The following is a 15,934-nucleotide window of genomic DNA, read 5'->3' as shown; positions in this document are numbered from 1 at the left end:
TTAAAATATTTTAAAGTAGTTGTGTATTTAGTGATGTTGATGTGACTTTGTGAGTAAAGCAGTGTTACATTGAACTAAGTGAAAGTTCCAGATCGTGGGAAAAGCAATGAATGTACCATTCACAAGGAATATATATGTAAAATAATAGATTGATATTGAAGGATGACATAAGAATGAAGTACTTCAATTTTAATTTCTAAAATTTTGTTTTAAGGATTTAATTTGGAGAGCTCTGTTGACAAATTAAAATTGATTTTTAATTAATGTTTACAGTTGCAGTTTCTAACAACATAATTTTATGGAATCTTGTTCTGCAGAATTCATCTATATAATTGAATCGAATGTTTCTAGTTTTGGTAATCTCAAGTATATGTCAATCACTTTTTATTTTATTTTTTCCAGGTTTTGTTGCAGGAATGACAAGTAACTTCTAAGGAGAATGTGACAGACTTTTTGCTGTAATTAGTGCTTCTGCAGTAAGGACTAAAAACGCAAGAGCTACCCAAGGGTATCATCCATACAGATTTTAAGCTTTTATTCCTTATAGAAAGAAGGGTGGCTGCAAGTAAAAAAAACCAGGTTGGGCTCACAAAGGGTACAAGAGATAAAATTAAAGAAAAGCATTATAACTTTAAGAAGTATATATTGACTGTTATGACAGGAGATTTAGAATTTTTTAGAAGATCAAGGAAGTTAGTGAAACAGTAAATTAGGACATCAAAAAACATTGGCTGAAAATGTAAATGTTAACAGTATGGGTCACTAGTTAGGCCTTTGTAATGGGCTGTCTTCAAATGTTGTGGAGGTAGTAAATTTAAGTGAGTTTAAGAAAATGCTTGATAATTTTATGGCTTTGATGTTGTTGTTTTTTATTAGGTTTAACCTAAATGGACCAATAGGTCCCTTGTTGTCCCTAAATATTATGTTAATACTTTTAGTTGCTGACGATCATGTATATATATGTATATATATATTGTATTGAGTTCATTTCTCTCATCATCATTCTATTGATTAGTAATAACTTTTATTTATGTGTGTATTAAAACCTTTGTAGTTTCAGCCAGTTATTTAATTAATTGAGTTGTAATAAAAATATGGAACAAAACTTTTATTTTTTAATAACATTAGCATTTGTGACAAAGTATAATAGTTCAGTTTGACATCATTTTAGTGAAATTAATAGCTAATTTATTACTTAACTAAAGATATTTTGGAAAGAACATTATAGAAAACAATCATGATGAAACTTTTCTTTAACTAAGTATATTTTGAATCAACATTTTGGTTTGGTCATGTTCTAAAATAAAGATTTCCAATGAAATCTTTACAAGTAGCATGATTCTTTACAAATCCTCATTTCCTCCAATGCTTAATGGTCTAAGCAGGGAATGAACATGCAAATATTTAGTCGAAGTATGTTGAATTTGAAAAATTACAAAAGTATTATAATCTGAAAACTTTTGGCTGACACTGGTAAATTTAGTATTAATTAGCCATTTCAGTTAGCTTTCACATACCCAAGTAAAATGGGTTAATTCCAAAATGGAAGGAATGTTTAAAAATAGTGTCATCAATAGGTGACTTGCAAATTTTATTTAATCAGAAAAAATTGACTAGAATAAGTGAAGAGTACATGGAATTTACATGCTTTGGCTTGCCACGACTGTGTGAAGGACATAGGTAGTCTCAAGTTCCAACAGCCACCCACTGTCCTGGGGCAGTATCTGCAACTTTTTCTTTTTGAGTGTTGCAAGAGTTTTTATCTTGTATGGTGACATCCATCAACTCTGCTAACGATTTTCTAACCTAAAATGGGAGGAAGAAAACTAACTTAAATATTTTCCCCAGTATCCTGTTGTTGCTCTGTGTGGTTCATAATACATACTCTTAAGATACTAACCCTACTTTGACATCTTAAAATTAAATGTAAATATAGAAAATATATCAATTATAAGTCACTGAAAATTCTGACTTTAGAAAAATTTACAAATTAATAGATCAGTTTGATTGTATGGAAGTTTTGTTGTAATGTTATGAAAACATTTTTGTTACGCCTAAAACTGGAGATAGAACAGGAAGTATTTTTAACATTACACAAATATTTGCATTCTTGAAGTAAAGTGTCTTGAATAAATTTTTCAATGGTGGATTTGGCTGTAAAGATTGTATGAGCAATATAAAATTGAATACAAAGGATATTGTTTTGGAATGTTTAATATCACACTTCTTATCAAGTAAGGTTGGATATATAAGGCTAAAACTATTAAACCAAACCTTTATATAAATGTACATTGAAATCTTTAATTGTCAAATAGAGTTAGTGCAAAGAAAAATACCATTACTAGCTGATTGATCCTATTCTGTAGATTGTCTGTCAACTGAATCACTTCTTCAGTTACTATCTTTGTTTGGCCCAGCTTGTTCTGTTTTTGCTTCAGTCTAAGAAAAAAGATTTACAAGAAATTTATTAGCTCATTTATCCAAGTACTGATAGTCAAGATATGTCTTATTGCAAAAATTGTATATTTTCTATTTAAATAAGGAAAAGGCGTTGATAAAAATGTTTCCTAATAGAACGTCAAGTTAAGCCTATTAATAGTAAAGAATATTAGAATCAAAATTAGATAAGTAGAATGTCTTAATAGCAAGAACGATTGGAAAGGATACTAGAAATTGAATACATTTTTAATTTAAAAAAATGTTAATACTTACTTAGAAAAAGGTTGCAAGTGCTCCCCATTGGTCATCCTACGATGAACCACAGATATCCTGTACATCAGAAATGTTGCAGAAAAGAAAAGCAGCACGAGACTAAAAATGTGATAAAAAAAATATTGGGTACCAAGGATAAATCAACATATCCATGGATGTAGAAATTATGAAGAACTGTTTTAAAATACAGTAAGCCTTTCTGTTCTTCAGTAGTGCTAGATTATTATAATGATTACATCATTTTATTTAAAGTAAATGAAATATACTGCAATTAATAATAATACTATTGCAACTTATATGCTAGAAAAGTAATATATTCCGATTTGATCTATTTCAAAGTTGATACTGGCATGCTAGTCCACATGCTTGAATCCCCATATTATAAAGTGTACAAACTACGTATTTACATCGGCTTCTATACTCGAAATTTTTACTTGTCTGACCCCATTACAAACATGGAAATACAAAAACTAAAAGTCTCAACTTACAGTACAGAGGACACAGCCAACAGTACAGATGTCCGAGGAAGCCTACAGCACAAAAATACACATTTTTGTATATTAAAACAAAACACGTTATATATGGGTGCAGCAATAATATATTTCTTCTTTGCTGCTGTATGGTCAAAAAGTACGTAAAAAGATATTTGACACCATAGCTGCTACAAAAACAAGTGAAAGTGTTAATGCTACATATCAAAGCTGATGGCTACTGTTAATAGAACATTTTCTTAATATGGATTTACATACATGTTCTCGATGAGGATGCGTTTTAACGGTTAATCTGCCTAGATTATTTACGATCAACATTTTACTGAGTATTTTAAACTAAAGATAGGTTACACTTTATATTTACAATGAGATCTCGTAACACGAAATATAGTTTATTAAACGTTTAACGAATATCGACTATCAGTTACGAAAGTTGTTTTTTTTTATCGAAATCTGTTTTCTAGAAATAAAGTAACGATCATGAAACTAGCTTGTATCAAATAGCAATTATACAACAATATTAGAACTATGCAATATTTGTAGCTAATGACAAAACATTGTAAATTTGCTGCTCTGTTACTCTTCTAACAAAGTTCTCTAAAATATGTACGTCAAGAATATAGTGCACAGATTTGTAGTACTATATATGAATAAGCCTACAATTATAATTGGCCTGCGAATTTTGGTTTTAATAACGGATTTTCCATAATTCGGATTCGCAGATTTCGAAAATAATATTCTTTTTTTTTAAAATCACGTAAGGAGATTTTTTACAAATCGGAAATTAAAAAAACACTTAGATCAAATTATTATGTTTGTTAACACAAATACAAAGAAACTGAAGAAATGGGAAGAAGATTGATGTCAAACGAATATGCATCCTTATTGATCCTGATTTTTTTTTTTGTGTGTGTGTGAAATCTACGTCTTTTAGTCTCAAAACTACGTGTTGTGGTCTTTCTTTGTGTGTTGCGTTACGACGTTTTGTGAAAAAAAAATTTAGGTGATGGAGAAAAATGGATATTTTCGGATTCAACGTACAGGAATTATTGTAGAACGTGTAAAATTTTCAAGATAATAAAAACCATCGCATGCCTGAGTTATTATGTCTGTAAACGTTTACGAATTATTTATTTACAAATTATCGGATAATATAAATGTTAGAAAAGAAAAAAAAACAATTGTCCATTGCATAACGCATTTCTTTTGAGTAATTAAATTGAATATAAAGATTGGATAGAAATTAAACTTTTACACAGCCAACTTGTGCAGAAGTTAAAAAAATAACTTGCCATTCAACGATGTGGGGTGCAACGAAGGATTTTAAAGTGTTATGTCAACAAATCTAAAAAAGCGTTTCGGACGGCTAAACATGGACATTCATTATCAGAAATGATACAGTTCAAGAACAATTCTAGGCACGTAGCGCTTTTTATATGTTAAACGAGTGAAATTAAGTGGCGAGACAAAACAGTTCACAATACATATGTAAATGAAATTTAAAAATTCTAACTATTAGTGAATACAGTGTTCGGAAATTTTGTACCGAGTACACAAGTCTCAATTTAAAATAGCATCCGAATACTTACATATTTCTAGCGCTTCGCGAAAATGTAGTTTCTAAATACAGGAATAGTTAAAAAAGCAATTAAGTTTTACGCCATAAGGTATGATTTTCTGTGTTTATATGATGATCAACTCGTACATCTGTGTGTGCCCCCCCCCCCAGTGGCACAGCGATATGTCTTCGGACATACAACGCTAGAAACCGGGTTTCAATACCCGTGATGGGCAAAGCACTATATATTTACAAACAAACATAAACCTGATTTTTTTCAATATTACTTGTACCCCAGTGACACAGTGGTAAGTCTGAAAGCTTATAACGCCGAAGTGGGCACAACACAGATAGCCCATTGTGTAGCCTTGCGCTTAACTACAAACAAAATCAACATTACTCTGGTGTTCTTTAAATTCCTAGTCTTGGCAGCACAAGAATACTGAATCTTGTAAACACTACGTTATTAAAAACAGCGGGTCTTTAAGTGATGGTAAACAGTCTTTAATTTTAAGGGTGGTGAATAAACAGTTTTTATTTGAATATATGGCGAAAACAATTACTTAGTTTTGTAGTGGCACCGGGTACATATGTCAAATAACTTTATATTTGACTTGGACTAATACGACTATTTCTGTCTTTTTAAAACCATTAGCGAGTTCTTGCATTTCTTCAAAACACGTGAATTACTTTATCATTATACTCCTATGTTCCCAATATTTTTAATATTACTTTCCTCATTGCAGTAATAATAATAATCAGAACAAATTTTAAGAGCTCTTTGAACAAAAGGAATAGAAAGCCCAACTTTTATATGAAAAAGGATAAGATTTACTTTGTGGCGGGTTTCTGGTAAACGGTAGTTCTTTACCTAAGAAAGTTAAATAAATGACACGATATCATCTTATAGTCACACAACCATCAGTGTGCCCTATAGTTATGCAAGCACAATGTATGATAATGGGCTTTACTCGTGAAAAAATGTATATAATAACACAAAGAATTCGGTATTATCATTGAAAATATAGCATTGGTCTATTGCATATCGTAAGAATAACACTAAGTACCATTACATTTGTAATTAATCTATCTTTACAACAGATGTAACTATTTCATATTTTTGTCACTTGGCTCATCCTTATGTGACAAATTGTGAACACAGTCCCGACTTTTTAGGTTAACGTGAATGTAACAGATAATTATGCTCCAGCCAGCTTACTGATTTGTTTCAAACTTTTACTGTTTCAGACTTACTTGCAAATGCTGACGAAGGTTTCTTCTACCTTGCCAAAGCAATCTGTAATTTGAACAAAATACGATAAACTACTTAGTATACTGTAAAAGTTAAATATGAACTTATCTGAGTCAAATTCCTCATTAGAAATTAATATTACAATGTTTGGTGCAGTGCTTGAAGAGGGGGAAAAGAGGAATCTGGGTGGTTTGTGAAATTTTTGAAGCTGAAAAACAAGTGGTGTGACTTTGCTTTGAAAAAAGAAAAGGGAGCCTAATCAATTTTCAATTAGGCCAACATTTATCAGCCTGAAATAGCCGCTCTAATTTTTTATAGTTTTAAGCCTACTAAAGGTAGCGGGGTGGTTTCTGGCCCTCCTGAAAATAAATGAGTTGGAATCCTTCCCCACTTCAAACACTGGTTTTATACAAATCTACGTAACTCATGCAGCTTCCTGTAGCTCAACGGTAAGTCTAAGAACTTATATCACTAGAAATCAGGTTTCGATACCCGCAGTGGGAAGAGCACAGATAGCCTATTGTGTAGTTTTGTGTTTACCAACAAACAAAAACCACCATACATACAAATTTTAAATTGAACTTCGATATTTGTGAAAGTTATTTTATATAACTCTTCTAAATTAAAATTCAGTTTTTTCTGTCGACTAACGGGCAATTGGAATTTCCACAGAAAATATTCGTAAATTAAGATGGAATTATGAGCTCAAATAAGCTTGTACTTTTTAAAAGCTGAAACATTACAGAAGAAAAGTCCTTCTTTAACAGCAAGGTAATATATGTTTAATCAATCTTAGTACAAGTTATCGAGGCTCTAAATAAATTCCAAGAAACCCTTGCTCTATATTCCCAGTTCAGAGTCTAAACTCTCTAAATAAAAGTAAACTCGCATATAATAACTTGAATGGTTGGTTAAGAAGTAAGTTTGTAGTGATACTGGATTTATGGCAGGTTGTTGTTGTTTTTCCTAGTGAGTTACACAATGGACTACTGCATTCTGTTCAACGCAGAGGATCGAATCCCGGATTTTTGCATTGTGTGTCTGCAAATTTATCGCTGACCCACAAAAGGAAATCTCTGACAAGAGTGGAATATCACTATACATATATATCAATGATTATTATTGTAAAATATAATAGCACTATACCAGTCTTTTTTTTGCCGTTTTTTATTATTTTACATGTTTAAAATGACGTCTATTACAGTAGTTTTTTTGAGATTTTGTGTTAAAATATCATACCGCCCCTTTCTTCATTTATTATTTCTTAAAGCTAAATATTCTCTTTAATTTTGGAATTATAATAACTTTAATACTATGTAAATCTGTAAAAGGAAACCATGACAAACGTAGGTATCAAGTTGGTTAAATTGATACATTATTAAAGCAAGTGGTTTCTATTCTACACCTAGACTTGATACTAAAACATAAGAAATAAAACAATAATAAACTATCATACAGAAACAATACAAATATTGCTTAAGTATATATAAATACACATAGCACAAAAATTTAATAGTCTAGGGTAGCAAAAAATAAAGTTTAAATAATTACTCTAACAATTAACAATAAGATAGTTCCATTCATTAGAATATACAGAAGGTTGGTTACGATATATTAAAAAATTTAAATATTCAACTCAGCAAATCATGTGACAACCACAGCTGATATAAAGTCGCGGTAGAAAGACATGTATCAAAATTACATTTTAACATTGGCGTTTTGTTGGTAGTGTGATGTCACCGAAAACTGATTGCTTTGAAAAGGATATGTAACAGCCCCTTCCGGCGCAAAATATTCATACATTCGGATCATAAATGTGTGTCTAGGCTGGAGACATAGAACTTCAAGACGGAGATAGTCCTTATACTTAATGGCATGGAAAAGGAAATGTAGATCAACTACGTACACAAAGCCCATCCCAAAAAAGAGACTTGCAACAAATCGTACCTTAGCTGAGCCGCGATATGCAAAGTGCAACGTTTTTCAACAGGCGAGAATTTATGAACATGTAGATCAGTGACAAAAGCTCTCCACGTGCACCAGACAACAGCACGTAGCATAATCAAGAAGGATCTACGTCTGGAAAAGTGACACAAGTTGTTACAACTCCACAGTTGTTTAACAGTCGCATACCTCAAGCAGCTAGAAGATAAAACGGGTGTCATGCTCTTCCATCCAAAGATAAAAAGAGTCTATAAAGCGCCTATAAATTACAGTGTGATCGAATAGTTGAAATGGGCATAGAGAAACCGTCGTCCTCGTACACTAGATGGCTTGTGAAAAGCAGTCATTGAGGATAGGTGTGCTTTGAATATGACAGTCTTACGATAAAGCCTTTTTCCAATGGAAACAATGCTGCAGGTTTATTGTCAATATTCGCGGTTGTTAGACAGAGTACACCCGGACGTGGCGATACATAAAAACCGTTTTCATATAACGTACTCAACCCTTGTAGTGTACAAGCTCATTCAGTTAATGTGTTATAATAATTTTTGTCTCAATGTTTTCTTACTTGTTTACCTATTTCTTTGTTATGTAATATGTTCAGTTTACTCCTTGTTGAAGTATTAACTATCTAATGTGGATTGATGGACTTTACAAGGCTTTCAAATCCCCCCCCAATTTTGACAGTGTTGGCAACTTTGCGGATTATCCATTAAATCTATCAAAGTTGTAACACCCTCTAGTGGTCATATAAATACGTTTAAACCATGTACGGTTTAGTGTGTGATAAAAAAAATAAATTAAAAGCAATATGGAAATTTATAAAACAGAATTTGCTGTACATAAGAATAAATCTCCAGGATTAGCAAATGCAGGAGTTTATTTGAGAGGTCACCTATTTTAACCACTCGCACCACTTACCATAGTGTGTTGTCAGTCAGTCAGTAGACACTAAAATGACATCACATAAGGGACGCTTAACGTTGCAATTGGTACTGCCATGAATCACAAAAAGAATTATGCACTCTGTAGGCTACAACACAGCATAATATATGAACTTCAAAAGAAAGAATACAAATATTTGTTACTCTTAATTTTGGTTTTATTTACTCTTGAAACAGAACACTTTAATGGACCCTGTAGAAGTACATCTAGTTATAGCTATTATTAGTCGTTCATAAATAAAACAGGAAAGATTAATACAAAAATGAATCCGACCCTCCCAGATCCACTGTCGGATTTAAATACCGACAAAACGAAAAGAAAGGAGTCATTCGTAAAGTGTAATGGGTTTTAAAGTGTGTTGTTTTTTCTAGGGGGATGGTAGTAATACTGAATTTTGATGATTTATTTGATTCATGTGTAGGATGCAATAACAAACAAATAATAATAATCGTTTCGATATTACCATTATATACTTGATTTTCTATAATCTAATGAGAGCCGTTATTTCTTCTGGTTTCAACCTTTGCAAAGCAACTAGCCGTTTTTCTTGTTCTTACATTTATCTTTTTTTAAATGTAATACAGAAATAGTTATCTGAAAATGTTTGTAGCTATTCACTGTTTAATAATTTTATGTGTCGAAAATATACATTTTCCAATGCTATCAAACCTTATCCCTAAATGAAAAATACACTCGTGACTCGACGTAGTACAGAAAGCGTAATAAACTATCATGAAATTCAGAAGCTAACCAACTAGGTCACGGCTACATAGGTGACTTGAAGTTTTAAATCTGTCATCATTTGTTGTTCTTACCTTTGGTGATACTCCAAACAACACTGTTTGACGGTTGGCACTTGGGAGAAACCGTACCAGTTTTGCTGCTCGTACTCTTAAGGTTGTGCCAGGGGGGTGAGGAAGAACGACTGGACGGTGATTTCCGGACATGTTCTTTTTTAATCTTAGTTGAAAGGGAACTGGCGTCATCAGTGGTCGTTTGATCAGAAGAGCTACTAGTAAAGCTTTCGTCTTCCATTTCTCTCTAATGCAATAGAAAAATAAAACATTGTTGGTACTGTAAGTTTAAAGCCCCATATCCGCTCGTATTATACAAGTAAAAATAATACCTATTTTTTTCTTCCATTAGTAGATTAGATCAGTTACAGTTCAGAAATAAATATAATACAATCTGCTATAAAACAAACTTGAACCCAAATCCTTGATACTTTCGAATATAGACAACGAATTTTCTTTAGAAGTCGAATATGAAAAACGACTGTTATGTACTTATAATTACACGTATTTATGTTTAAAACTGCTTGTTACAAATCTGAATTCAATAAATAAGTAATTCACTGGCAATGAATAGCTGCTTACTAGATAGATGTGTTACAATGGATGAAAATTAATCTAGCTAATATAAGTACGTCTTATACTGAGAAGTTATAAATTTCACAGATCAACTTTGAAAAAGCTTCTCTCTTTTTTTATTCCAACTTTATTCATTTCATTTACTAACTTTAAAAGCATTTTCGATCGACTGTTCTCTGGTACTCTGTTTCACAAATAATCTTCTTTATAAAACATTTTGTCCAACGTACTGAATAAAAACATATTTTTTATAATGTTCACAACATGCAAAACTCACAGCTAATAAGTTTCATGTTTTAAAATGTCATGTTGTGATCCAAAGCTTTATTTTTGAAAATACTTAGAATACGTTTGAAATAATCAAATATCACTTGGCGAATCAAATGTTGCCACAGTGACACAATATATTATATAGATACTTTATATCACTAAACCAATGAACCGAGCAAATGTAATGTCTTATAATCTGTAAAAATACAAAACCCCCAGAAATATTTCACTTTTCCTGTACCTTAAAAACTTGTGTGAAATTATACTATGTTCTTAAAACTTACTTACGATTTTTCTTCTCTTTTTAACGTATGTAAGATTGAGTTTGTTAGTCAACAAATGTATCACCTACAAATGTCTTATCAACAAGTCATTTTTATATTTTCAATGCTTTTCACACTCCGTAGTAGTATATGGTGAACTAAAATATAATAACTTATAGAAGCAGAAATAGAAAGTCATACAGTAAGTTCATCTGTGTTTATATTTTACGCTAACTTAATATGCGAATTCATAAACAGTTAAAATAATCTGAATCTAAAAGGCAAGCAACGACTGAATGAGGAGACAAATGTGCATGAAAAAAGATCAAACATTTGGTGCTGAATCATTCTGAATTGAGAATGGAAACGTGCATGCGATTATAAAAGAATACACGGATAAAACTAAATAACTGAAAACTAAGAAGGTTGTGTAGACAGAAGAAAAAACTGCAGTATGTTTAAAGCACCTACCGGAAGTATGACAGAGGTGTTTTCACTTTCACTGTCATCTGGTTGACAGAGTTCCTGATAAGCAATGCAATGAATTAAACATCCATATTTGTTCAGAAGCCCTGCCACTCTAACAATGCTTAGTTATTCGAATTATTATAATTCTTATGACAAATACACACTTTTATCTTTGTTCTTTCTTTTTTAACCAATTTTAAACGTGATGACTCAACAAAATTTACATGTTTACGTACCTCACATGACGCTTTTTTCCAAATTTTGTATATCAACCGGTAGGAGGCATCTCTGGACAGTAGCGACCCAAAAACATACTAAGAAAAAAATGTTGGTTATAAAACATAAAATGCCTTGTTAGCCAATGCATATTTTTTGACACTAATCTGTATTACTTTAATTTCTGTTTTAGGTATATAGACATGAATATTTTAACACTCTCTGAAAGGATACATACATGCATAAAAAGTGTAAATAAGTGTTATGTGTGCTTTCCAGTATACGACTTTCGGCCGCATTAAACGTATAATATCTGGTTTAATAAAATGCTAACATAATGCACAAGTTTTTGGTTTGGTTTGTATTAAATTTCGTGCAAAGCTACTTGAGTGCGATCTGCGCTAGCCGTCCCTGATTTAGCAGTGACAGACTATAGGGAAAGCAGTTAGCCAACACCACTCACCGCCAACTCTTGGGTACTCTCTTACTAACGACTATCTTGAGATTGACCATCACGTAATATCACCCCCACGTCTGAAATGGCGAGTACGTTCGCTGACGGGGATTCGAACCAGCAACCCGCAAATTGTGAGTCAAGTCCCCTAATCATCAGGCGGAGAAGTTTTTGAAAGAGTGGGTTATACCGAGAGCTTGAAATATTCGATATGTTTTAGGCATAAATTATCATCATGACAACAGCACAGTTTTCTGAAAGCAGAGTATAACAATGTTTATCATTGAATTGTTAGGGACGATTTTAGAGTTTATAAAAAGTAAAAGAAACTCTTCATGTAACGCCTCCACTTGCATAAAATGGAGCAATAAGAACGTGCACTGTGCAAAGGCTCCTGCTTTGTTAAAAACTATATGACAATTAATCTATCTCCAGCAAAATTTACTATGATTAACACTGACGCTTCAGTATAAACAGGCCTTGTCCAAGGACTCTTACTTTTTATTTTTAACTTGATTTCTTCTATATTTCGCCTAAATCATACTACGTCTGTCGTATCCCAGCCGGCCTGATGAGCTCTGGTATCGGGCAAAAGGCTTCTTCGGCACTGGATATGACAGTTGTAGTGTGGTTGACATTCTCCTTTGTTTTCACTCATGACTTCTTAGTGTAACTCTTTACAAGTACTATATGTACAAGATGAAATAATGATATTTCATTTTCTTGTTTCAACACACACGTACAAAAATTGTTTGTTTTTACGTTAAGCACAAAGCTACACAATGGGCTATCTGTGCTCTGCCCACCACAGGTATCGAAACCCGGATTCTAGCGTTGTAAGTCCGCAGACATACCGCTGTGCTGCTGGGGGGGGGGGGCGTACAAAAATTACCAAGCAATACATACGTTTTACGCAGGAAAATAAAAGCTTTTTTCTGTAACACTAATTCACTTGCAACTTAAGAGTTGACAGTAACGAAATTATAAGGTGTTAGGCATCGTGTCATCGTTCAAATAAACAATATTATGAAATATTATGTAATTATAACAGAATTACTAATACAGGGATTTACATAAAGTACATATAATAAATAAGTACCAACCTTTTCATCATGTGTTGTTATACCAATGGCGTTGGGTATTATTTTGGCTACACGTTCTTTGGTAATTTTTGTCACACTTCCCACAGGTATCAAGAACTAAAATAAGCAACACAATGAAACTAAATCAATAGTGAAGTAACAACTAACTGAAATAATCAGTCTCTAATGTTACACAATCAGAGTATAAAATCACACGAGAATGAAGGTGAAGCCTCGTTGTTTTTTAAATTATTAATTAATTTCAACTTCATAAAAAATTGCATGATTTTTTAAACTGCTTACAATACTTAAAATGATAATTTGATGGAAAAAAAAAGCTTTGGCTTACACAGATAAGTTTAAATATTTTTTATGTCTTAGACAAAATATGAAGCAAACAAATCCATATCAGAAGAAAAACCGTTACGTTTATCAATGATATATGTATTACATATCCGTTTTTTTTTACTAAAATGTTAAAACCTCCATTATTACAGATGGCGCTTTATCCTGTTGTTCAAAACTTATATGACTACAAGCAATCCCTAGAGCTATATTCTTATTTCGTGAAAGTCATATGTTATTGAACCGAGTGCAGAAATCGTAACCATAACAGCATGCTGCTATAAACGCAAACTTTATTTGCAGAGGGGGTTCAAGAAACTCGAATCAATGTCTTGTTTAACTCCGGGACGTATTGGTGTAAATAATAACAATCATAGTAAATATAAATTAAAATCCCCAAACAAATAAATGTTGAGTATAATATTTTACAGCATAAAACAATAGGGAATCCTCAATAGCCGCAGCACCTGAAATTCTTTTAGGTAAGATTAGGGTGAATTCATCTGTAAGACCTTTCCCCCCTCTTTATTAGCTATATTTTGAGCGCCAGCAATACCAAGCTTGGGGCGCGCGTACACCTGATTCAATTTTATTACACATCAGGATCTCTACCAGCCTACCCTCAAACTGAAGTTCTTTTAGGCAGAATTAGAGTAAATTAATCTATGAGACATTGGGCGTTGTCAAATACATCAATCGAAAGGATTTGACCTCCAGAGTTCAAAAATGTAATTAGATCTCAAATCGGTCAAGAGATGACGGAGCTATGCGCTAAAAGTTTGTATTTGTTAAAAAAAAAATAAAACTCCGCCATTTTATGAGTCGCCATGCCGCGGTTAAAATTATTCTTCTAAGTATCACTATCCGTGGTTCACTATTAATATTCACCCCTTACTACTACTACTAAGGCTAACAGTTCCGGATGTTTATATATTTAATCAATAACGCACCGAAAATATTTAAAATATATATATATACAACTCATAAGGCTTTTATTTACATAAATGCTTTTATTATAAAATATTTAAATTCAGTACTTCAAATTACCTGTAACCCTGACTTATCAGCTGCTTATCGAGTAATTCCGAGTAAGTTATTACCTGTAATCGTGACTTATCAGCTGCTTATCGAGTAGTTCCGAGTAAGTTATTACCTGTAACAGTGACTTATCAGCTGCTTATCGAGTAGTTCCGAGTGAGTTATTACCTGTAACCGTGACTTATCAGCTGCTTATCGAGTAGTTCCGAGTAAGTTATTACCTGTAACCGTGACTTATCAGCTGCTTATCGAGTAGTTCCGAGTAAGTTATCACTTTTCCAATTCGATTCAATGTTTGTAAATAATCGCGATTACAATTATTCTAATTAGGTAATTAAAATCCATATGCAAAAAGAGATACGGTAATAAAAAAAACGAATAAATAAATAACACACAAACGTGATCTATTCATTTATTGTTTTGTAGTACACAATGCAAGCAAGCATCTGAGAGGAATCAGGTTCTTTCCATACTTCTTCCTCCTGCACAATGCAACATTCGGAAGGTTTGTTTGTTTTCAATTTAGCGCAAAGCTACACGAGGGCTATCTGAGCTAGTGTCCCTAAACTAGAGGGAAGATAGATAATCAACATCACCCACTGCTAACTCTTGGGCTACTCCTTTACCAACGAACAGTAGGATTGACCATAACAATTATAACGCCCTCACGGCTAAAAGGGCGAGCATATTCGGATTCGAACCCGCAGATTGGAATTGAGCGCTCCAATCACCATATTGGGAAATAATAGAAGGTTTGTTGTTTGTTTGTGTGTAAGCCCCGTAGGTGTAGAATAAAATAATAACAAGAACAGTGGCTCCGAGTGCTTCTCGATAAGTGAATACACAAATAGCACCGAGTTTTTATGTACTAATCGAATCAAGAAATACGTATTAAGCAATCGAATAAACTAGATTTTGATCTTAAAAATAGAAATTTCGACTAAACAATCAACACTATAATCGATAGAATTTCATAACGTTTTAATGTTAACAGAGTAATTTTGCACAAAACCATGAGGGAAAACAACTAAAGATAATATAGTAAGAAACTATTTACTGTCGGAGAAAATGTTTTCACTACGTTAAAAACAAATATTCCCCATTAAGTTTGTTTTGTATTGGCAACGTAGTGTTTCAACAACATAATTTATGGCTAAGTATTAGAAATTAAAATGGAATATTTTGCCCAATAATAAATTAAAATCTCGCCGAAGTTTCAACGAAGCTTCATGAAAAAACAACGAGAAGAATTCGTTGTTTACATATAATGACGTCTCCTGCTGCAAATACTCGCAAGAATCATGACGATTCCCTCAAGACACAATGACGTCAACATTAGCTCAACACAAAGAAGAGACGGTTCCCGGGAACTGTTTGTTTAAACATTACATATTACACAATAGAGACTCGTGAATTCCCTGGAATTGTTTATTAAACACAAGACTGGACAAATGTCATACGTGCTAAGTAACGAAACAGTTTTTTTTTATAATCCTAGATTATAAATTAATAATTATATATATTAT

The 15,934-nt window shown here is 32.5% G+C and overlaps 1 protein-coding gene across 2 annotated transcripts in view; it reads right to left on the bottom strand.

Moving 5' to 3' along the window:
• Positions 1 to 1,565: 1,565 nt before the first annotated feature.
• The window catches only part of LOC111089797 (GRAM domain-containing protein 2B-like), a 26,699-nt gene continuing 12,330 nt past the window's right edge, over positions 1,566 to 15,934 (bottom strand). Inside the window, exons 3-11 of one of the 2 annotated variants that reach the window (XM_022402895.1) lie at positions 13,047 to 13,142; positions 11,510 to 11,587; positions 11,277 to 11,330; positions 9,718 to 9,943; positions 6,016 to 6,058; positions 3,201 to 3,242; positions 2,713 to 2,811; positions 2,337 to 2,439; positions 1,566 to 1,806 (exon numbers count right to left, since the gene is read on the bottom strand). In XM_022402895.1, the coding sequence (XP_022258603.1) occupies positions 1,687 to 1,806; positions 2,337 to 2,439; positions 2,713 to 2,811; positions 3,201 to 3,242; positions 6,016 to 6,058; positions 9,718 to 9,943; positions 11,277 to 11,330; positions 11,510 to 11,587; positions 13,047 to 13,142 (861 nt within the window). In that variant the 3' untranslated portion in view covers positions 1,566 to 1,686. The remainder of the gene's footprint in view (positions 1,807 to 2,336; positions 2,440 to 2,712; positions 2,812 to 3,200; positions 3,243 to 6,015; positions 6,059 to 9,717; positions 9,944 to 11,276; positions 11,331 to 11,509; positions 11,588 to 13,046; positions 13,143 to 15,934) is intronic. The other variant, XM_022402896.1, reaches the window with a different exon arrangement.

Source organism: Limulus polyphemus, unplaced genomic scaffold (assembly GCF_000517525.1).
Source record: "Limulus polyphemus unplaced genomic scaffold, Limulus_polyphemus-2.1.2 Scaffold7397, whole genome shotgun sequence".
In the NCBI taxonomy this organism is placed as follows: Eukaryota; Metazoa; Arthropoda; class Merostomata; order Xiphosura; family Limulidae; genus Limulus; species Limulus polyphemus.
Note: the sequence above shows the minus strand (reverse complement) of the source record. Positions and strands in the feature narration are given on the sequence as shown.